Below are 22,761 nucleotides of genomic sequence, written 5' to 3'. Positions count from 1 at the left end.
AGAGCGTCATTTCAAGTACAGCATTCTTATAAGCCTCTCTTATGTAATTGTTTGACTGCCATCTGTGGAGGATTCTGAGCTGACTTGGGTGGGCTTTTCAGTCTGCAAGTTTGGGTTCTGCAAGCAAGATCTGTGTGCTAGTTGCTCCTGTTTTCATAGTTCTATTGTTAAACTTCGGTAAGGAGTTCCTCCTTTTAAACAACACATTCAACTACCTTATTTGTGGTCTCAAGTTACCACATTCATTGAAAATCCATTTTCAGCCAAAACTTTTTAGAAGCAAGTACTTGATTTGTGGGATAGCTGTATTAGTAGTGGTTATGTGGAGATGCCAGCATTGGACTGGGGTAAACACAGTAAGAAGTCTTACAACACCAGGTTAAAGTCCAACAGGTTTATTTGGTAGCAAATGCCATTAGCTTTCAGAGCGCTACTCCTTCATCAGGTGAGTGGGAATTCTTTTCACAAACAGGGCATATAAAGACACAAATTCAATTTATAGAATAATGATTGGAATGCGAGTCTTTACAGCTAATCAAGTCTTAAAGGTACAGACAATGTGATTAGTAGTGATTAGAAGCAAATCAGTTAAGACACACTGTAGTTGATTTTGAATTGGGCCAATAAGCTGCAGGGCCATTAAGACATCCTCAGATGTCATTCCTGCATAAAAGACAAAAAACATGCAAAGCGAGAAAATATCTGAGAGGATGACCCGATCATCCAGTTTAAACTGCCCCTCCTTGGAAAGGAAGTCACGGGGCAGTTTTATGCACAGTGGTTAACACTGCTGCCTCACGCAGGATCAATTCTGGCCTTGGGTGACTGTGGGGATTGCATGTTCTCCGTGGATTTCTTGCAGGTACTCAAGTCTAAGGATATGCAGGTCAGATGGATTGGCCATTTTAAATTGCCCCTTAGTGTCCAAAGATGTCAAGGTAAATGGATTAACTATGGTAAATGTGCAGGGTTAGGGTGATAAGGGAGGGCCTGAGTAGGATTCTCTTTCGGAGAGTCAGTGCAGACTCAGTAGGCCCCTTTCTGCATTGTAGGGATTTTATGGCTCTATAGGAGCGTGACAAAAATCTAAACTGCAGACAAAAAATAGAGGGAAAGCTGCATTACTGATTTATTTCACAGCATAGAGATTACAAATCACCTATAAATCTAGAATGTAGAAAACATCAGTAAATTGACCATCAATTGGAAGGCCTCAGATTTCCAATCTGAATTTAGACTTTTTAAACCAGAAATGGAATTCTGCATTTTTGATTTATCCATTATGGAACAAGATAAAGTAATGAAAAAGAACAGCCATTAGAAATGAAGGGTTGCACAGATACTTCATTTCTGTGGAAGACGAGAAGGACCCTTTTAAGCCGTGGAAGATGCGGAAGGATCACCTTTATGTAAAGGTAAACATTAGAATACACCAATTGGAGCTGATGGTTTACAGACATTTGCCACAGGAAACAATTCATCAGCAGGTACCATAACAAGGGCAAGCAAGGACTGTGACTTTTCGAAAGCTGAGTAGTGTGAACAGATGATGAAGCAACTTACACTCTTAATGCCAATTGAAGTCTTCCAAGACGACTCTGTGGGGAGGCATGGGGGTTTCACTTGATGTAAGCATGGGAGTAGAGGAGCGTTTTTGCAAGCTTTTGTGCCGCTCATCCTTTAATCCTTTTTTATTTTGTCTTGTCGTCAGTGTTTGCTGAGAAGGGTTGGAGTTGACCCAATGCAACAAAGTTTCACTACTCACCTGGGCATAGCTTTCTTTTTACCAGGGCTTCAGGACAACAACATGGCAGAGGTGCAAACGCTTCAGTGAAACTCTGGATGGATCCTCAATATTGCTCAACAATCCAGTCATGACTTTGGTCTTTTCAAGTTCTGTGGATGTTATATTATCCTGCAGTTCATCTTTAATCCTGAACTTTGTTCCCTTGTGATTGTCTTCTATCTTGACATGGACGTATAGTATATGAGCACAGAGGCATTTGTCAACTGTTAACATATGTTAGAATCATAGAATCCTACAGTGCAGAAGGAGGCCATTTGGCCAATTGAGTCTGCACCAACCACAATCCCACCTATCCCCATTGTCCCAAGCATTTACCCTAGCTGGTGTTCCTGACACTAAGGGGCAATTTAGCATGGCCAATCCACCTAACCCATCTTTGGACTATGGGAGGAACACAGTAAAAAGTCTGACAACACCAGGTTTCCTCTATGGGAGGAAACCAGAGCACCCAAAGGAAACACACGCAGACACGGGAAGAACTTGCAAACTCCACAGAGGCAGTCACCCGAGGTCCGGAATCAAATTCGGATCCCTAGTACTGTGATGCCTGTTGGACTTTAACCTTGTGTTGAGACTTCTTACTGTGATACAGCAGTGCTAACCACTGTGTCACCATGCCACCCCTATTTTTCGCTAATCCTTGAACGTCTTCTTGTAATTTCATCTCTAATTCTGATACGTGATTTATCACATTGGGGCAATCCTGTGAGTGACCATGGTCATAAGTGGGTCAATCCGCCGCTGGAGGGAAGGAACTAAAGTTTTGGCTGAGCCTCCTTCAAAACCAGAATACTGTCGATTAATACAATGAGAAAAAATAGGGAGAATATATATGTACTTAACAACAAAGAGAATCAGAGTCGGAGAGATGGGTGGCGAAATCAAACCGGCCTCCCAGGGCTCAGATATTAGAACAATACTCACCCTGCCCCACTTTCCCAGTGTCCCAGATCCAGCTGTCTGACTCTCCGCCGTTTCTGTTATTTTGCGCCCGGCGCCATTTTTCGTTTTTCCCGCTCAGGAACCAACCCCGGACTGCGCATGCCCAGCATAGACTCAACCATCCGACCATGAGGCGGGGAGAAAGAGAAATTTGAGAGAACTGTACACAGGATAGAAGCTACTATATCGAAATTTCGCTATGATGGAATTTATTTTCGTTCAGATAACCTGTTTGATTCGCTAAGTCTATTAAAAATGTGCAGAGATTATTTCCCCCTCCCACCCTGATGGTAGACGCCAAACCGAGGAGCGACGTGGGAGGTTTAGAGCAATCCATTTTCAGAATGGGGGAATATTTCGGAACTTTTAAAATAGAAAAACGCTGACGCCCGCTGTTAAGTAGGTTGTTTATTTCATAACAAATAGATATACTTGATTATAGTGTTGATTCAGTGGCTCATGGTGGATTATTTGTGGGTCATTTTGGATTGGTGGTATTGACCCTCCCCCCCCTCTCCTCAGCGTGTGGTTGTGGCTGAGTTCAGGCCTGCAGCCTCAGGATGGGGGAGATGGCTGGTGTTCGCGGTGCGTTCCTCTATGGTGTCGCCGCTATTTACCTGTCTGCTTTCGCCTCGCTTTATACACAAATCCCAGGTAACTGCGGCCAACTGACGTTCCGCGGGCTCAAAAGGTTCGGGTCGGCCGGGTAAGGGCGTAGTCACCAGGCGGGGGAGCAGCCACATGCAGAAAGGGAGGGAGAGGGGCTGACTCACTCTCTCCATTAGTGGGAGGAAGCAGGGTGAGAAATCATTTAGTTTGAAATAACGCAAAGCGTGTGTTGTGGCGACCTGGGAGATTGATAAGCATATGAATCATTTATAAACTGGTGTAGAACAAGAACCACCTTAATTTGGGGACTTTGTCATGTAACAGAACCACTCTGGTTAAGTTGGTGACAGACTCCCAATTATGGAAAACACACACAAATGGCATCTTTAAGAAATGGCCATTAGACTCAACTAAAACCATCTCGTTTTATTTAAAAACAGAATGCTGGAAAATCTCAACAGCTCTGACAGCATCTGTGGAGAGAGAATAGAATTAACTTGGTGTTGTGAGACTTCTTACTGAGAGAGAATAGAGCCAGCGTTTCGAAGCTGGATGACCCTTCGTTTTATGCACATTATCCATGCTGCCCGCTTTCTCCCCATATCCCTAAACCACTACTCCACACGCTGTACACCTTACCCCCTCAGTCCCATCTCTGCAGAGAAGCACACCCAATTACCTTTTAACCCTGGTTATGTGCAGTGACCCTCTTTGTGGGTATTTTCAGCAGGAGTAAATTCTATAACTTTGTCTTTTGTGCCCTTCCCCAACTTCATTCCTATCCCACTGGTTTTTAACTGATGTGCCTGGGATTTCAAGCTTTTATCTTGAATGGGTGGTTTGTCTGAATCAGCTATCAGTAGGTTGGAGTTGGGAATGTTATGCTTTTCACCATCTGCGAATACTGATGTTCTGAATTGTGGGATTGGTTGGACTCTGTTCTGATACGCTAGAAGCTCTGATTGAGCCTGTAAGCAAAAACTTTGGATGAAAGCTGTTAGTTGGGGCTGTGCACCTTTCCCATAATCAGAACACCCTAAAGCACTTTACAGCCAGTGACATACTTAGAATCATAGATTCCTATAGAGCAGAAGGAGGCCATTCGACCCATCAAGTCTTCACTGACCACGATCCCACCCAGACCCTATCCTCGTAACCCCACATTTACCCTATTAATCCCCTGATACTAGGGTCAATTTAGCATGGCTAATTAACTTAACCTGCACATCTTTGGGTTGTGGGAGGAAACCTGAGCACCTGGAGGAAACCCACACAGACATGGGGAGAACATGCAAACTCCATACAGACAGTGACCCAAGCCAGGAATTGGACCTGGCTTTTTTTTAAACATATTGTGAAGGAAACAAGAATCTTTAAATAACAGTTTTCTTTTATTTTGCTCTCCCCTTTCTCACGCTCTTTCTTTTTTTGTCATGTCACAGAAACTCCAGGAATGATCTTATTCTGATGCCAATTTTATTAATGTGATTTGGCAGAAGTTCATAAATAGCTAATCAAAGAAAGAGCAGTGGTCTGCATTCAAGGAGACAATAGAGAGGGTTTAGAACAAATATGCTCACTCCCAAATCTAGATTGCCCTGTCAAAGTGCATACAGGGTAGGATAATGCAAAAAAAGTTTGTGTCCAGTATCAAGAGCTCAATAACACAGCCCAGGGAAATATAGAAAATGCAGGGGTGAACTCAGTAAGGAAATTTAAAAAGCAAAGAGACAGCATGAAGAAATATGGGCAAATAAAATTGGAAAAAAGCCAATGCTATTTTGTAAATACAGAAAGAAGATCGTTTTAAAAAAAAAGGACATTGGCTGCACTTTCCAACAGTACTCACCAGCGGGATCTTCTGGTCCCACCGCTGGGGTTTCACGGCAGTGAGGGCTGCATTCAGCTGGAAACTCTGTTGACAACTGTGGAACCAGAAAATCCCACCGCCAGCAAATGGCAGGCTGCTTCCCACTGTTGTGGAACACGTGGTGGGTCACACAGTAAATCCTACCATTGTGTGTGGAGGCAGAAAAGGACATGGTTCTCAATTAATAGTTTGCATTAGTCTTCACAAAGAGAAGTGATGCAAGTATTGTGGTTGAGGAGGAGTATGAAATATTGAATGGAGGATAAACACAGTAGAAGAAGAAATATTACAAGGCTTAGCATCTTTGAAAGTTAATAAATCACTAGGCCCAGATGAAATTTGCCTTCAGCTGCTAAAATAAGCTGTTGAGGAAAAAGCAGTGGCTCTGGCCATTATTTCCAACCTTCTCTGGCTACAAATATGGTGGCAAAAGATGAGAGGATTGCTACGGTTGCACCATAGCTTTAAAAGTGGAGAAAGGAATTAATGAAATCTGGTCAACTTAAGCTCAGTGTTGGGCAAATAATTAGAAAAAATTCTGAGGGACAGTATAAATAATCATCAAGAAAGGCACAAATTAATCAAGGACAATCAGCAGAGATATGTTAAAAGAAGAAGAGTTGATGAAAGTAGCTCAGCTGGTGAATTTTGGCAAGGCTTTTGCCAAGCTTCCATATAGAGATTGGCCAGAAAATAAAAACCCATGTGATCTAAGTAGCAAGTTGGATTCAAAATTGGCTCAGGGTTGGAAGCAAAGGGTAATGAGTTCTGAAGAAGTCATATGGATTTGAAATATTAACTTTGTTTTTCTCTCCAAAGATGCTGCCAGACCTGTTGGGTTTCTCCAGTATTTTCTATTTTTATTACGATAAATGTTGTTTTTGTGACTGGAAGCCACTCCCGGCTAAGAGTGCTAAATTGCTTGCTTTTTGTGATATATATCAATGGCTTACACTTAAATGTGGGGAGGATGATAAAAATGTTTGCAGCTGATACAAAGACTGATCGTTTTGTTAATAGTAAATGTAAAGTAGCCATAGTCCTAGGTGACCATAGACTGAGGGGCAAGGCTGAGAAGGTGGGGCTTTGTAAATAACTTCAGCTGGTACAGGAATTAAACCCCATGCTATTGATATCACTCTGCATCACTAACCAGTTGTCTAACCAACTGAGCAAAACCTACCTCTGTTAATAGTGAACTGTAGATTGCAGGAATATATTGGTGAATTGGTCAGGTGAGTAGAAAAGTCAGATCATGTACCAGCTGACTCAAGAACAGCTTTTTACCTGTTGCCATCAGATTTTGAAATAACCTACCTTATACTAAGTTGATCTTTCTCTACACCCAAGCTATGACTGTATTACTATATTCTGCCCTCTCTCTTTTCCTTCTTCCTAATATACTCCCATGTATGATATGCTTTGTGTAGCACGCAAGAAACAATACTTTTCATCGTATACCAATATATGTGACAAATAAATCAAAAAGTGGCAGGTGCAATTCAGTCTGATCAAGTGTGAGGTAATGCACTTGGGGAAGGCTAACAAGGCCAGGGACTACAATAAATGGTTGGATACTAAGAATACTAAACCCCTGGCCACAGATCTCTGAAGGCACCAGGGCAGGTATAAAAGGTGGTTAAGAAGCCATATGGGGTACTTTTCCTTCATTAGAGAGGGAAGGTATGCTAGAACAGTATAAAACACGAGTTAAACCGAGGCAAAAGTACCACGCACAGTTCTGGTCACCACCTTGCAGGAAGGAAGTGATTGCACTGGAGAGGATACAGAAGTGATTTGCAAGGATATTGCCGGGAATGGAAAATGTTATCTGTGTTGAGTGATTGGATAGGTTGGATTAGTTTTCCTTTGAACAAAGGAGGCTGAGGAGAGATTTAATTGATGTACATAAAATTATGAGGATTTAGATAGTGGATAAGATTTTCCGTAGAAGTTGAACCATAACCAGGGAGCTTCAATTTAAAGTAACTCCCGGGAGGAGTTGAAACATTCTTTGAGCGAGAGGGTGTTGGAGATTTGGAATTATTGCCCAAAAGGATTAAAAAAGGAAGATCCCCTTGTTGCACTTAAATTAAAAAAAGGATATTCATTTGAAGTTGTGTTAATTACAGAGTTGTTAACCAGGAGCCAGAAAGTGGTGTTAGATTGGGAAACTCTTTCAGCAGACGCAGCTACAATGGATCGAATGGCTCACATCCTGTAAACTTGTTATGTTTCTGTTGTTACTGGTCTTGACTTTTCACTTTTCTGACAGGACTGTATGGAAAGGAAGGAATTCTGCCAGTCCGCAGGATGCTCCCTTTCACCGGAAAGGCACTGCTGGACCAGCTGACGGAGTCTCCAACATTACTGTGGTTATGTCCCTGGCTGGGGCTTGACACTGAGCAGGGCATGGAGCTCATCTGCTTGTTGGGAGTTGGCCTGTCAATCATTGCACTGGTGGCAAAGCCCCTCCGAGATTGTTTCATCTTCGCATGTCTCTGGTTCCTCTACCTGTCTCTGTATCAGGTGGGTGCATATATGTGTCTTTCCCATCCGAGTGTCTATGTCTTTCTCACATGGTGCATGTTTATGTTGTGGGCATCAAAGGTGGGGGGATGATGCGGTTCAGCCCTGGGTCAGAGGTCACTACATCTGGTTTGTGGTATGGTAGGTGATGGAGTACGTAAAGTAGTTCAGATTAGGGACCAGTGTTTTTTTGGGGGGATTTCAGCCTGTATCCTGAGGCAAAGTGACAGCTAAACCCACGACAGCAAGAGCAGAATAGTCAGTTACACTGTATCCAGTGGGAGCTGCTTTCTGGTGGGAATGGGGCGGGGGAGCTGAGCTGAGCAGAGCACTGGGTAGGTGGTTTCTCTGGGTGAGTGTTAATGATTCATGTTTTATTTCCTCCAGGTTGGACAAGTCTTCCTGTACTTCCAGTGGTGAGTCCATCTCATCCCCCATTATCCTCCCACAGAATGTTTGCAAAGGTATTGGTGACAGGCAGTGTGTGCTGAGTGAGCAGAGTGCAAGGGGCATGCAAGAACTGAGTATGAGGGGTAAGGAGGGGGTGGTGTGTGAAGGGGTAATTGATGTGTGAGGAGAGTAAGCGAGGGGCAGCATGTGAAGGGTGAGCAGTGTGTGAGAAGTAAGCAGGGGGTAAAGTGAAGGGTTGAACAATTTTAAAGTTAAACTTTTAACGTTTATTTATTAGTGTCACAAGTAGGCTTACATTAACACTAATATAGTTACTCTGAAAATACCATAGTCACCATACTCCAGCACCTGTTTAGCATGGCCAATAAACCTAACCAGCACATCTCTCGGACTGTGGGATGAAACTGGCGCATCCATAAGAACATAAGAAATAGGAGCAGGAGTAGGCCATCTAGCCCTTCGAGCCTGCCCCGCCATTCAATAAGATCATGGCTGATCTGTTGTGGCTCAGTTCCACTTTCCCGCCCTCTCCCCATAACCCTTAATCCCCTCGCTTATCAAGAACCCATCAACCCGCTTCTTAAAAATATTTAGCGAGGCAGCCTCCACCACTTCAACGGGCAGAGAATTCCAGAGATTCACCACCCTTTGAGTGAAGAAGTTCCTCCTCAACTCCATTCTAAACCACCTCCCCTTTATCTTGAGGCTGTGCCCCCTAGTCCTACTGTCTTTTTTGAGCAGGAAGAGTCTCTCCACCTCTATCCTATCCATCCCATTCATCATCTTATACGTCTCAATGAGATCTCCTCTCATTCTTCTAAACTCTAACGAGTACAAGCCTAGTTTATTCAGCCTCTCCTCATAGCTCAACTCCGGTATCAGCCTAGTAAACCTCCTCTGCACTCCCTCCAAGGCCAAAATATCCTTGCGCAGGTGCGGCGCCCAAAACTGCACACAGTACTCCAGCTGCGGCCTCACCAATACCCTATACAGCTGCAGCAAGACCTCCCTACTTTTATATTCAATCCCCCTCGCTATGAAGGCCAGCATCCCATTCGTCTTCCTGACCACCTGCTGCACCTGCAAGCTGGGTTTTTGCGACTCATGCACAAGGACCCCGAGGTCCCTCTGCACCGTCGCCTGCTGCAGTTTTTCGCCCCGTAAGTAATAGTCCTTCCTACCATTCTTCCTACCAAAGTGGACCACCTCACACTTGCCAACATTAAATTCCATTTGCCATTTCCTGGCCCATTCGCCCAGCCTATCTAGATCCTTCTGCAGACTCTCCACACCCTCCGCACAATTTGCCTTTCCCCCAGTCTTGGTAAACCCACGCAGAAAAAGTGCAGACTCCACACCGACAGTGACCCAGGCCAGAAATTGAGCCTGGGCCCTTGACGCTGTGAGGCAGCAGTGCTAACCATTATGCCACCATGCTGCCCAAGTGTGTGAGGAGTACCTTGTAAAGGGGTGAATGATGTGAGGGGTATGCAGGGGTGAACAGTTTGTGAGGAGTAAGCAGGGGTAAACATTGTGAAGGGTTGAACAGTGTGTGAGGGGTAAGCAGGGAGTGAACAGTTTGTGAGGAGTAAACAGGGCAGCGTCCAAGGGGGTAATCAATGTGTGGAAAGAGCAGTGTGTGAGGAGTGAGTAACGAGTACTTCACTGATTCTGCAGGGACAGTTTGCTACTAGAGACTGGATTTCTTGCAATCCTGGTTGCACCACTACACTTGCAGAAATGGCGGGCAGCCCCTCCCCGACACCACGATGGTATCACCTTCTGGCTGGTCCGCTGGCTGTTCTTCAGGTTGATGTTTGCCTCAGGTGTGGTGAAACTGACCAGCCGATGCCCCACATGGTGGGGGCTGACAGGTGAGAAACAGTTACTCCAGTTATATGTACACCAACCCTGACCCCATCCACAACCAGTTGCACAATCCCCACTCCCCTCTGAGTAGGTGCAGCACTTCAGTCTTCTCTAGCAACTAGCTAGCAAAAGATTGACTAATAAAAGTGAAACTTATCCTGGGTCTGGTAGTGTTTTTGCCATTTGTTATTTTTAGTGCTGCCAGAAGCACTAGAGATTGGCAATGAGTTTTGTAGAAGATTGAATATTGTTTAGCATTGTGCGTAAAATGAACTGAATTCTTGGTTTCCGTGCAAACTGTTCATGCAAGTATTTGCAGTTGATCTTCCAGAAGATCAGAAATATGCACCTGGGAGATGAGTGGCCAAGTTACATTGCACAAAATTTTATTCACTATTGTTGCACTATAGAGTGCATGGTAACCATAAACTTCCTGACTATAGGCTATGTCTTACTTACAGGCAGCTTGGTGATGGCAAACCTAGGACAGTGTTCTGTACAAACATTGTGTGGAAGGAATACTGGAAATCTGAAACTAATACAGAAATTGCTGGAAATATTCAGCAGGGCTAACAGAGTCTGTGGAGAGAAGAAGAAAGTTACTGTTTTAGGTCTGATGACCTTTTATCAGATCTCACTAAATTTTGATATCTGATTTCTCTACAGCTCTGACCTATCACTACGAAACTCAGTGCATCCCTACTGCTGCTTCCTGGTTTGCACACCAGCTCCCATCTTGGTTTCACAAGCTCAGCGTTGCTATTGTGTTTGTGCTGGAGATTGCAGTTCCTTTGTTGTTCTTTGCTCCAACCCGTCGCCTCAGGCTGTTTGCATTTTACACTCAGGTAAGTCTGCGTTCTGCAGATAACCAAGATATAGACAGCCAAAGGATGGTGTGGACAAAATAGGGAGTAAAACAAGGCATCCAAGACCTTTGTTGTCTGAGTGTTGAGAAGGTGGTAGTGAAGATTGCAAAGGGGAAGGGGGAGTTGGTATGTGGGTTTGGGGGATGCAAGTATGTACCCAGAGGAAGGTGACATTTGCTGGTTGACATCAGCCTTGCAGACTGCCAGGTCCCCATGTATGTGGGAAGGATCTTGGCTCTCCCCCTCTCTTATGCTCACTGTCTTTCTCTGATTAAATTTTCTTTGGCTCTACAGGTTCTGCTCCAGGTATTGATTATTATCACCGGTAACTATAATTTCTTCAATCTGCTCAGCATTGTCCTGGCGTTCTCACTATTGGATGATCAGCATTTACACTATTGCTCCAGGCGAAGCAAGAAGCAAAACCCTGCAAGTGAGTATCAAACAATTTGATGGGATGGTGGGGAAGGAGGAGGAGAGGGGAGAAGGGGACGGGGAAAGAGGAGGAGAGGGGAGGAGGAGGAACACTGTGACAGATGGCATGGTACTTGAGACTGCTGCCATGTCTGTTGGATACCTGTGACTGGTGGTGTGTCCGGGGGGTCGGGTTTGAGCATTGGTAGGTCTGCGGGTTGGGTAACTGTGACAGGTGGTGTGTTAAGGGTTAGGTACCTGTGATTGGTGATGTGTCAAGGCTTGGAGACCAGTGACTGTTGTCTGGAGGTTGGGTAACTGTGACAGGTGGTGACTCGGGGCCGCCTAACTGACAGGTGGTGATTCGGGGACTAGATACCTGTGATTGCTGATCTGTCTAGGGTTAGGTACCCATGACTGATGACGTGTCCAGGGTTGGATACCTGTGATATGTGTGTCCGGGGGTCAGATAACTGTGGTAGGTGTCCAGAGAGAAGGTGATTGGGCTCTAACATTTGTGACTTTATCATTTCTTCTTTTCCCTATTGGCCCAGGTTGGTTGCGGACACTTCAAGCCCTGATCATTAGCCTCGCTGAGCTGGCAGTTTTTGTAACACTCGTCTATGGGACAATTCACTACTTCGGACTAAGTATCAACTGGGAGAAAAGGATAATAGAGTCAAAAATAGGTACAAATAATAAACCTTCAGATCCTTTTCCTGTCTCTTGATCTATCTTAAACCAGCAGGCTAAGCTCTTCAGACATCATTTTCCAGCAGTCCACATGCTTTGTTACTAACATTTCTTGCGTTTACAAGCTGTTGCATTTGTCTCTCCTGTAAAAAAAATAGTTGGATGTTCCTTATCTTGGTGCTGGAGAGTGGTATAGTAATACACATAAATAGTAAAAAGGTTGTCAAAGAAAGGGCAGGAATGATGGAGGAAATCCTCTTGTGGAGGCATGGGGCATGGCTGACATACCAAAGGAGTATTGGGGACAATGCTGTGGGAAGAGAGGAAAAAGTGGAAAGACAATTTTAACGTCTGACGTAATTGGGACGATTTTTTTTAACTTTTGGAAGTCATGATATGCAATAGTTCCCATTTTTAGGTAAAACAGATTAGATAGAGTAAAGCTCCCTCTACGCTGTACCTTCAAATACTCCTCAGGCAGAAACAGAACAAGCTCTCTAACCACATTCTTTGCTTCATTTTTAGTCTTCACTTTCCATGAGTTTACACAGTGGCTGAAGATGGTGACTCCACTCACTATCTGGATCGGGGTGCTGTCTCTAAGCTGGGAAATACTTGGATCGCTGCTCAGGTGCGTCTCTGAGGAGGTATACAGATTCTCCTTTCCTTTATATATGCCCTGCTTGAAGGCAGGACTTCAGTTGATTTGTCCACTGATGCTTCATCCTGAGCCATTTCTCTTGTTTTGTGGTATTTTTCCATTACCTTCCACTCAAAGGAACATGGTGAGGAAGCAGATCCCAAGTCTGCCTCAGCCAGAATGGGAATTGAACCCATGGTTGGCACTTAATCAAGAACTAGCCATCTAGTCACTTGAGCTAACAGGTCACCAATGAGGGTTTCCTGTAGTGTGGGAAGTGTGCCAGTCACTTTGTGTACTGCAAGCTCCCACAAACAGCAACAAAATAAATAAGCAGAGAACCTGTTTTTAGTGGTGTTCTTTGAGGGATAAGTATGGGCCAGACCGCCCTGTTCCACTTTAATCAGCGCACACAACAAAGAAAGATTGGAAGAGAACATAGTTCCTGTTCTTCCCCAGTTCCCTTAGTTTATTTGTTATCATTCCTGGTTTACTTGTTGGGCGCCCAATTTACAGGATCCTTTTACCCAAATCCAACCCCCGTTAGCTTGATTCTGTACCCACAAGTCCCCCAGTTGCACTGTCCCATTGCCCTTTGGATTATCACTGACTCTGTTTCTCTCTCACAGCTCCCTGATGGTGAGGGGCTTTATCTCCAAGCTCTGGGCTACCACCCAATGGGTCGTATTTGCTGCTGCTGCTGCTGCAATGTTTGCTGTTAGTCTGGTGAGTGAGGGCTGCTGGGTAGAGATGGGACTTCCCTTCATAACTTTTGGGTCTCAGTTAAAGAAAAAAAGACTGCATTAATACAGTGCCTTTCACCACCTCAAGACATCCCAAAGTGCTTAACAGCCAATAAAGTACTTCTGAAGCATAATCACTATTATGTAGAGAACAGTGCAGCCAAGACCCTACAAACAGTAAGTTAAATGATCCAATGGTTTTTTTTTTGATGGTGAATGAAGGATAACTATTGACCAGGGAGTGAGGATAACTCACAGGCTCCTCTTCAAAATAGTACTGTGGAATTTTTTATGTCTACCTGAGAGAGCAGAGAGGATCTCGGTTTACTGTCTCATCTATATAGTAGCACCTCCTACAGTGCAGCATTCCCTCACCACTCCACAGTGTCAGCCTAGATTTTCGAACTGAAATCCCTGGAGCGCAGCTCAAATCCACAAACTTCAGAGATAATAGTGCTACCAACAGAGCTGCGGCTGTTTAAAAAGAGCAGTGAATTATTGAAGGTTAGTTTCCCAGAACATGCCTGGGCTTCAACACACCTACTGTCCTTGCTGTGTTATTGACCTAGCTTACTCCTTGATAGGTGAAGAGCTGGGATTGGTTATTCTCGAGTGGATGAAGAGCTATGATTTGGTTGTTCAGAGGGCAGGTGACTAAATATGATTGGTTGCTCAGAGAGTGGGTGGCAGACTGGCATTGGCTACTGAGAGGTGAAATTGAGAAGATTGGTTAATCCAATTGAAAATCTGAAGGGAATGGACAAACCCAGATAATGTGCTCAAAAGTTAAAAGAAACTCCAGAAGTAGTGACTGGTTCAGGCACAGGTTAGACTCAGCTCCTTCATAGATGGTGAATGTGGAAAGGATGACCCAAAGGCCGAAAGACTATCATTGGGGTGGGCAAGGATCCCAGAATGGAAATTTCCATTGGCCTCGGGTGGGATTTTACGATCTTGCCCAAGTGGGGCTGTAAAGTCCCACTCGGAGTGAGAGACTGGAAATGTTTAAAGAAAAGTTGGTGAATACTCAAGAGGTCAATTTATGGGACCCACGGTCTCTCAATTTACTGATGATTTGCAAATCTCTGTGAAATTAAAGTCAATATGATAGCTCTCCTGTTACACCACAGCTAGGATTCTGCCACATTATAGGGAAGATATGTTCGCACTAGCGGGGATGGACGAAATTTAGAACAATGTTGTCAGGATTGAAACATTTTAGCTAAGAGAAAAGTTTGAATAAATGGTGATTGTGTTCTTTGGAACATAGGAGGATGAGGTGGGCGAGAGGGATTTAATTGAGTTGTATAAAATTGAGGGACCTAAACTAAGTGGGACACAAAGCATTTACTTCCTTTAGCAGTGAGTAGGGAACATAGATGTCAACAATTGACTCTGTCTCTATGGTTTTTTGGCTTTTTTCCTAATGAGAGGTTGAGAAATTTTTTCACTAGACTGGTAGAGATCTGGCACTCTGCCTGAAAGAGTTATGCTGGGAGAAACACTCATCGTATTTTTTTTAAATATATATATATATACGCTTAATGTCATGACCAGCAGAGCCATAGATAAAGAAGGCCCTCCCTGACCTAGCTTTACTTTGTTGTGTTCCTCCCCCTGACATCTCAGAATTCAGGAAGCTGAATAGTCTAACTTACAGCCCTTTTCCAGGTTCCGTACACCTTCATTGAGTATGAGGCCAGCTCCAACTTGAGGCCTGAGATCCGGCGGATGTATGATCTGGTTGACCGTTACCAACTGGTCAACTCCTATGGGCTGTTCCGACGAATGACAGGAGTTGGAGGTCGTCCGGAGGTCGTGGTGGAAGGAAGCTATGATGGCCAGAGGTGGACGGTAGGATTCATGCACAGTGGAGAAGAAAGGAATGTGACAGGACAGATTTCAGTTTAGTGAGAGAAGTCATTAGAAAGTTGTGCTGTGACCCAGCACCCAACCCAACCAATGTCGCCCTGAGCTTGGCTTCACCCCCCGCTCTCTCTCTATATCTTTCCCCTACCCCCGCCTTCATTCTTTGACCTGAGTGGGGTATAGCCTCCCTCAATTGTTGCCTTGAGTGGGGTACAGCCATCAATCCTTGCCCTTCAAATGTGATATAGACTCCATAGATCCTTGCCCAGAGAGAGGGATACAGTCCCACTCAATCCTTACGATGAATGGGAACGACCCTCGTCAGTCCTTGCCCTACACGCAGTGCACAGCCCCACCAATTTACACCATACAAGTGGGCGCAGCTCCCAAATCTTCAGCATGTGTGTGGGGTGATCCACTTGCTTTCCATTCCCCTAGTGCTCCCAATACTTGCACGGTAAGTGTGGTATTGTTCCCTGGGGCCTTGCATTCTGCACCTTCTTTTGTGTCTGATCCCATATTCCGGAACTTTTCCTTTTCTCAGGAAATTGAATTCATGTACAAACCAGGGAACATCAGCGTGGCCCCTCCTCTGGTGGCCCCACACCAGCCCAGACTCGATTGGCAGATGTGGTTTGCTGCCCTTGGTGACCACAGGCACAGCCCCTGGTTCACCAGCTTCATTCATCGGCTTCTCCAGGGAAAGAAAAATGGTGAGTTCAGAGAATATTACACCCTGTTACACAGTGCTGCTTGTGCTATCCCTCACTGTGTTACTCAAGTAACTCTCGCTGTTACACTACTGCTTGTGGTATACTTCACTATCACTTGCAGTAATTCTCTGTACTGCTTGTGGTATCCCTCACTATTACTTGCAGTAACTCTCGCTATTGCACTGTACCGATTGTGGTATTCCTCACTCTGTTACTCACAGAACTCTTTTGTGTTGTTTGTGGTATCCCTTGCTGTGTTACTTGCAGTAACTGCTGCTGTTGCACTGCGCTGGCTATAGTATCTCGCTGTTAAACTTTGCTGCTTGTGGTATCCATCACTGTGTTACTTACAGTAAATCTCACTGTTAAACTGCACTGATTGTAGTATCCATCACTGTTACTTGCAGTAACTCTGTTACACTGTGCTAATGCAGTAGCTCTTGCTGTTGCATTGTGCTGGTTGTGGTAACTCCGGCTGTTAGACTGCAGTCCTCCAATGTTAAATAATCCATCCTGTCACTCCTTATTTTCTCTTTTTTTTTCTATTTTCAGTCATTCGCTTGGTGCAAGTGGATGAGACCAAATATGTCTTCAGCAACAAACCCCCCACTTATGTCCGGGCCCAGCTGTACAAGTACTGGTATACCATACACAGGACAGACAGGTGAGTGACTCGACAAGTGGCGCATACAGTTACCAAGGGAGGGGGGTGGGGAGCATGCACTAGAAGTCAGGGAGGGAGAGTGAATGAGTTTGGTCTTAAGAGAGCGAAATAAGACACTTAATCACAAGAAGAGGAGAAAGAGAACAAGTGAGGGAGCCCATGTAGACAACATCCAGTGCCCTACCCTCATCAATCATCTTCCTCGAAAAACTCAATCAAGCTAGTGAGACCTCCTCTTCGCAAAATCATGTGGCTTCTCGCTAATACGTTCATTTATTTCCAAGTAAATCCTGTCTCGAAGAATCCTCTTCAGTAATTTCCCTACCACTAACGTAAGGCTCACCAGTCTGTATTTACCTGGATTATTCTTGCTACCTTTCTTAAACAAAGGAACAACATTGGCTGTTCTCCAATCCTCTGGGACTTCCTCTGTACAATAAGAAGACTCATAACACCAGATTAAAATCCAACTGGTTTATTTGGTAGCACAAGCTTTCAGAGTGTTGCTCCTTTCTCAGGTGAGTGAAGAATTGTGTTCACAAATAGGGCATGCCCCATTTCTGAAAGCTTGTGCTACTAAATAAGAACATAAGAAGTAGGAGCAGGAGTAGGCCATCTAGCCCTTCGAGCCTGCCCCGCCATTCAATAAGATCATGGCTGATCTGAAGTGGATCAGTTCCACTTTCCCACTTTCTCCCCATAACCCTTAATTCCCTTGCCTACCAAAAACCTATCTACCCGTGACTTAAATATATTTAGCGAGGTAGCCTCCACCACTTCAACGGGCAGAGAATTCCAGAGATTCACCACCCTTTGAGTGAAGAAGTTCCTCCTCAACTCCATTCTAAACTGCACACCCCCCCCCCCCCACCCACCCTTATCTTGAGGCTGTGCCCTCTAGTCCTACTGTCCTTCCTGAGCGGGAAGAATCTCTACCTCTACCCTATCCATCCCTTTCATTATCTTTATACGTCTATAAGATCCCCCCTCATCCTTCTAAACTCCAATGAGTACAGACCCAATCTATGTAGTCTTTCTTCAAAGTCCAACCCCCTCATCTCCTCAAATGAACCAGTTGGACTTTAACCTGGTGTTGTGGGACTTCTTACCGTGCTTACCCCAGCCCAATGCCGGCATTTCCACATCACAACCTCCCCTGTAGCCAGTGAGGATACAAAGATTTCTCTCAAGGCCCCAGCAATTTCCTCCCTTACCTGTCTCAGTATTTTGGCATGTATCCCGTTAGGCCCTGTGGACTTCTCTACCTTAATGTTTCTTAAGAACCCCAATACCTTTTTTTTATCTCAACATCGCTTAAACTATTTACACCCCCTTTCCCAGTTCATCATCCACCAAGTCCTTTCCTTTGGTGAATACTGATGCAAAGTACCCATTTAATACCTGGCCCATTTCCTCTGGCTCTGTGCATAGATTCCCTCCCTGTCCTTGAGTGGACCAACCTTCTCCCGAGCTACCCTCTTGCTCTTTATATATGTGTAAAAAGTCTTGGGATTTTCCTTAATCCTGCTGACCAATGATTTTTCTTGACCTCTTTTAGCCCTCCTTACTCCTTGCTTAAGTTTCTTTCTATTTTCCTTATATTCCACACTTGCTTTACATGTTCTCTACCATTGACAAATGCTTCCCTTTTCTCTTTGACTAAGCTCACAATATCTCTCGTTGCCAAACTTGCCATACTTATCCTTCTTCTTTATAGGAATGTGCCAGTCCTGAATCTGTATCAACTTGCACTTGAAAGCCTCTCACATTCCAGATGTTGATTTGCCCTCAAACATCTGCCCCCAATCTACATTCTTCAGTTCCTGTTTAATATTGTTGTAATTAGCCTTCTCCCAGTTTAGCACCTTTACTTGAGGACTATCCTTTATCCATCAGTACCTTAAAGCTTACTGAATTGTGGCCACTGTTCCTGAACTGCTCCCCTACTGAAACATCAACCACCTGGCTGGGCTCATTCCCCAATACCAGGTTCAGTATGGCCCCTTCCCTAGTTGGACTATCTACATACTGTTTCAAGAAGCCCTCCTAGATGCTCCTTACAAACTCTGTCCCATCCTTTTCCCAAAGCACTAAGTCAATATAGGGGAAGTTAAAATCTCTCACCACAACAACCTTGTTAATTTTGCACTGCCTATATATCTGTTCCTCTATTTCCTGCTGGCTGTTGGGTGGCATATAATAAACCCCCAACAATGTGACTACACCCTTTTTATTCCTGAGCTCACGTTTAGGACGTAGATTGAGGGAAGAAACAAGCATGGACAGGTGGGGACAAATTACTTGTTTTTATGTTATGTTTCCTCACTAATATGAATTTCTTAATCTTCCACCTGCCCTCCCTTGCGCACCTCCTGCCTCACCTTTGCGCACCTGCTGCCCTCACACTCCACCCATCCTGACCTCGTGCCACTCCCAGCTTGAGCCTGAATTGCGCGTCTCCTACCCAATCTTGCTCCCTCCTACCCTGCCTTTGCTGATTCCTGCCAACTTCCCCTTTCTCACTTTCCATCCCTTCTCTCCACAGCACACTCAACAATTGGTGGATACGAGAACATGTTGGAGAGTTCTTCCCTTCAGTGACTTTAGGAGACCCCAACTTAGAATCACTGTTACGTGAATATGGCTTTAAGGTGAGGACTGCAGAGCACACTTGCTGACTTGTCAAAACTGTCCAAACAAATGCTCCCAGGGAGGAGCAGCATGGGCTAGATACAGAGTAACGCTCTCTTTGAAGTGCTACTGGAGGACACTGGGTCCCTCTTGGCTACTGGAAGAGAAATGAATAGAAGGGAACAGAAGTGCAAGAAATGGAATAGGGAGGATCAAGAGCCCTTTCAACCCCAGTGAAGCTGAATCCTTGCTTGAAGAAAAGGGAAGATATATTGGAGACATTGATGTAAAAGGTGGCAGAGAAGATGCAGTGGGGACTGAAACTAGTAGAATAAAATAAATCCTGACTGAAAGCAGGATGTTAACTATGGGAATTGGTCGGTTTCTGATGGATACTATTTAATGGCCTCTCCCAGAAATGGAGATGGAGAGAACAGTGGAATTTGGAAACTCTTTTCTATTTGGGAGAGAAAGTTGAAAGTTGCAGTGATAGGTTTCCATAGCAGTAACTGTTATTTGGACAAATGGAGTTAAGTCAAAGGTGAGGTTGTTTAATGTAAGAAGCTCAGCTGGGTGCAGCAGAGTGGGGGTGGGTGGGAATTGATTAGTCTTCATTCATGGAAAAAGTGGTGTTCCTGCAGGATGTCTGGAAGATTGCTGGGGGTGATGGAAGAACTAAAGAGAGTCAAGGACCATGTTCAAAGTGAGACAACTAGGCCCTGGAAACTTGCTAAAATGGTGGAAAGCAGTGGAAGAGATTGAGAAGCAATGGACAAAAAAAAGACTTGAGACAGGAAGAAATAATTTTCTGTGGAAAGAACAGTGAAATGTGGGTCCATCAGAGCAATCTGTGGATTTTAAATGCAGATAAGGCTGTCTCTGCTCTTGTATCTAATCTGTCTCTGTGCCGCATGTGCTACACATTCCTGCCACTAACTACTGTTTCTCTCACAGGACAAAGTGCCTCCAAAACGGGCCGTGAAAGATGTCTTGCCATCCATCCTGAAATTGACTCGGGAACAGGTGGACCCTTACTCTGGGGAGCAGGTGATCTGGGGCCTGTACTTTGCCGTGTTGTTCATCTCCATTTTTAAGGTCATGACCAATGGCAAAGCCAAGGGGAGCCAGCCAAAACCGGGTTGGAAGAGATCAGAGGGAAAGGATGCGAGTGGTGGTGGGGAGATGGATGCTGATGGTAGGAGGAAGGAATTTCGACGGCCAGAGGGCAAAGTGCGTGTTCCCGCTGAGGAACAGTCGCCAGAGAATGTTCGCAGAAGGAAGTAATCATCAGAGTCCTTTTTTAATTGATCTATATTTTTCTATTATATGCAACTCTCTCCCTCACGCTTCTGCTGCCCCTCATTTGAGAATGAGAGAGGTTCTATTGCCAGACTGCGTGTCACAAATGCCAAGTGACAAATGTGATCCCATCTTACCCTAGGCTGCCATTTACTTAGGATCTAAATGTGGGAGGTAGAAGCAGACTGGCTATTTTAAGAAAAAAAACCCTTTATTAAAATCTCCTCTGAGCCTTCTGTGCTCCTTTGGGAATAGTCCTGGTACTTTTATTCCCTCAAATCTATAGTTTCTATTCCTGGAATCATAATGATGAATCTACACTGTGCTTACTCTGTGGCTTTAATGTATTTTCTATAACAGAGATCCAAAACTGTACACAGTTATGAACTGTGGGCTAACCAAGTGCTTTTATATAACTTTATTACCTCTTTACACTAAGTTGTATATTTAATTGAAGGATTTAACCTGATGACCAGATGAATTCATTAGCACAGTCCTGCAGCTGTGTCTCGTGTTATTGGGGTTTGAGTGCCCAGGTTTCACTGATCAGCTAACAATTCTGTGTAATGGATCAGTAATTCTTGAGTCAGAAGTTTGTTCAATGTTTGGGTTGGGGTACTGGTTACTTTTTGTACATGGAGTGGGTTTGAGGATCTCCCATTTCAGTACCAGCTCCACTTGCCTGTGGTTACAAACCTTCCACTGACGAGGATCATGTTGTTATATATTCCGCTGTTTTTCTTTTCCTGGCTCCCATTAAATCAGGGGTGAATTGGTAAGTCGTCAACATCTGCCCTTGTGTGGTGTCAAACTCTGTACCCAAACGTTCTCTAGTGTGGGCCCAAAACTATCGATGATCATTGATGGCTTGGTCAGGAAAGGTGCTGCAGTGTTGCAGTTCTGCCTCCAGGTGTCAGTAATCTACCAGGGAATCTATCTGATTCCATTGTGTTCCAGTCATGGATTCGATTTCAATTCTGACTGGGTGTGCAAGTTTCTCAGTTCATTCTAACCTGGGTGTGCAAGTTTCTCAGTTCATTCTAACCATGTTTCCCCACTCAGCATGTTACAGATTTTGGTGCTGATTCCTGGTGAAATGGTACCTTGCCTTGTGTGCCATTTAATGGGCTCTTGCTGCTCTCCTGATCCAATTCAATTTGAAAATTGTCCGTGATACTCTGTGTGGAAGAGGAATTGTCAAAATTCTATTGTAATAAAATTTCCCTGCTGTAAAATATTCCCATGGTGTTGGAACTCTTTGGATTTTGGTTTTGTACAATGTTATATGCAATTTTCTTCAAATGCAGAGTCTGAATGCAAGGGCGTGGAGTAGTTAGTGGATGTCTAGTGTATATTAAAGCTTAGGCTGGGTGAGATAACATCTGAGATGCAAATCACAGAAATGTAATGTATCTCTGCACCAATACTTCAATTATAAACTAATTTCCTCACTCGCTGGCCCCTTGTGTGTTAAATGATACAATATTGCCTCACTCCTCCAGCAAGCATACTTACTGAAATGAGTAAACATCCTGTGGTATTCCCAGTGAATGAAGGAATGGCACAGCACAGCACCCACCCCCCACCCTCCCCCCACTTTTCAGCAGCAATTAAACCTTTGAACATTACAATTCTGTGCCCTGAAAGGGAGAAAGCAAGTGACTGCGGTTTCAATGCCGTTTTGCTTCCTGATGTAAAGCTGTCCAGTGCCCATACTAACAACAGGACTGGGGTGAAGAGTCTTCTGTCAAATTGCAGCTGCTGATTAACAAACTGTTCTGCCTATGATCTGAATTACTTATTCTCCACAATCCCACCCACTACTGATTATTCTACTCTAAATCTTGTTCCCTGTCTGTTTGCATCTTACTCTCACTGACACCTCATTATTTACACTGAAAGAGCCCAATTCCGTCCGAGCCTTCATGTAACCACTTATTTCTGTCTGAAGTCATTCTGATACTGGACACAACAGATTCCAAGCAGATGTTCCTGAAACAGTCTCAGATGTACCCCCACTGTCTGAACAGTTGGCACTGTGTCAACAGGGGCACCTTCCTCTCCTGTCTATTTAGACTAATTGAAGTTGGTATATTTGTGTGAGGCACAGTGGGGTATGTTACCACACAGTTTACCCAAGTCCTTCACTATAACCAGTAAATCCTAATTTTCAAAGAAATAAAACATTTCAC

General features: G+C 44.4%; 2 protein-coding genes across 2 annotated transcripts in view; one reads left to right on the top strand and one right to left on the bottom strand.

The window, feature by feature from the left end:
- ncaph2 (non-SMC condensin II complex, subunit H2) overlaps positions 1-2,822 on the bottom strand; it is a 36,218-nt gene extending 33,396 nt beyond the window's left edge. The window contains exon 1 of the mRNA XM_080207888.1: positions 2,732-2,822. The gene's annotated coding sequence lies outside the window, so the exon portion shown is untranslated. The remainder of the gene's footprint in view (positions 1-2,731) is intronic.
- Positions 2,823-3,273: 451 nt separating this feature from the next.
- On the top strand, positions 3,274-21,806 carry lmf2a (lipase maturation factor 2a). The gene is made up of 14 exons (XM_080207515.1): positions 3,274-3,403; positions 7,504-7,757; positions 8,145-8,173; positions 9,846-10,042; positions 10,704-10,882; positions 11,198-11,336; positions 11,872-12,006; positions 12,536-12,641; positions 13,280-13,376; positions 15,065-15,247; positions 15,807-15,975; positions 16,528-16,639; positions 19,185-19,290; positions 20,225-21,806. The coding sequence occupies exons 1-14, from the start codon at positions 3,310-3,312 to the stop codon at positions 20,552-20,554; spliced, it is 2,130 nt and encodes a 709-aa protein (XP_080063641.1). The 5' UTR covers positions 3,274-3,309; the 3' UTR covers positions 20,555-21,806.
- Positions 21,807-22,761: the final 955 nt, after the last annotated feature.

Source organism: Carcharhinus amblyrhynchos, chromosome 19, assembly GCF_965287045.1.
Source record: "Carcharhinus amblyrhynchos chromosome 19, sCarAmb.v2.hapA, whole genome shotgun sequence".
Taxonomy (NCBI): Eukaryota; Metazoa; Chordata; class Chondrichthyes; order Carcharhiniformes; family Carcharhinidae; genus Carcharhinus; species Carcharhinus amblyrhynchos.
This window is presented reverse-complemented; position numbering and strand designations above follow the sequence as displayed.

Bases quoted from the DNA above. Each gene is read 5' to 3' on its own strand.
- lmf2a (XM_080207515.1), top strand. From the start codon at position 3,310: ATGGGGGAGATGGCTGGTGTTCGCGGTGCGTTCCTCTATGGTGTCGCC. The intron at 12,642-13,279 runs GTGCGTCTCTGA...TCTCTCTCACAG, and splicing joins ATACTTGGATCGCTGCTCAG to CTCCCTGATGGTGAGGGGCT. The intron at 15,248-15,806 runs GTAGGATTCATG...TCCTTTTCTCAG, and splicing joins ATGATGGCCAGAGGTGGACG to GAAATTGAATTCATGTACAA.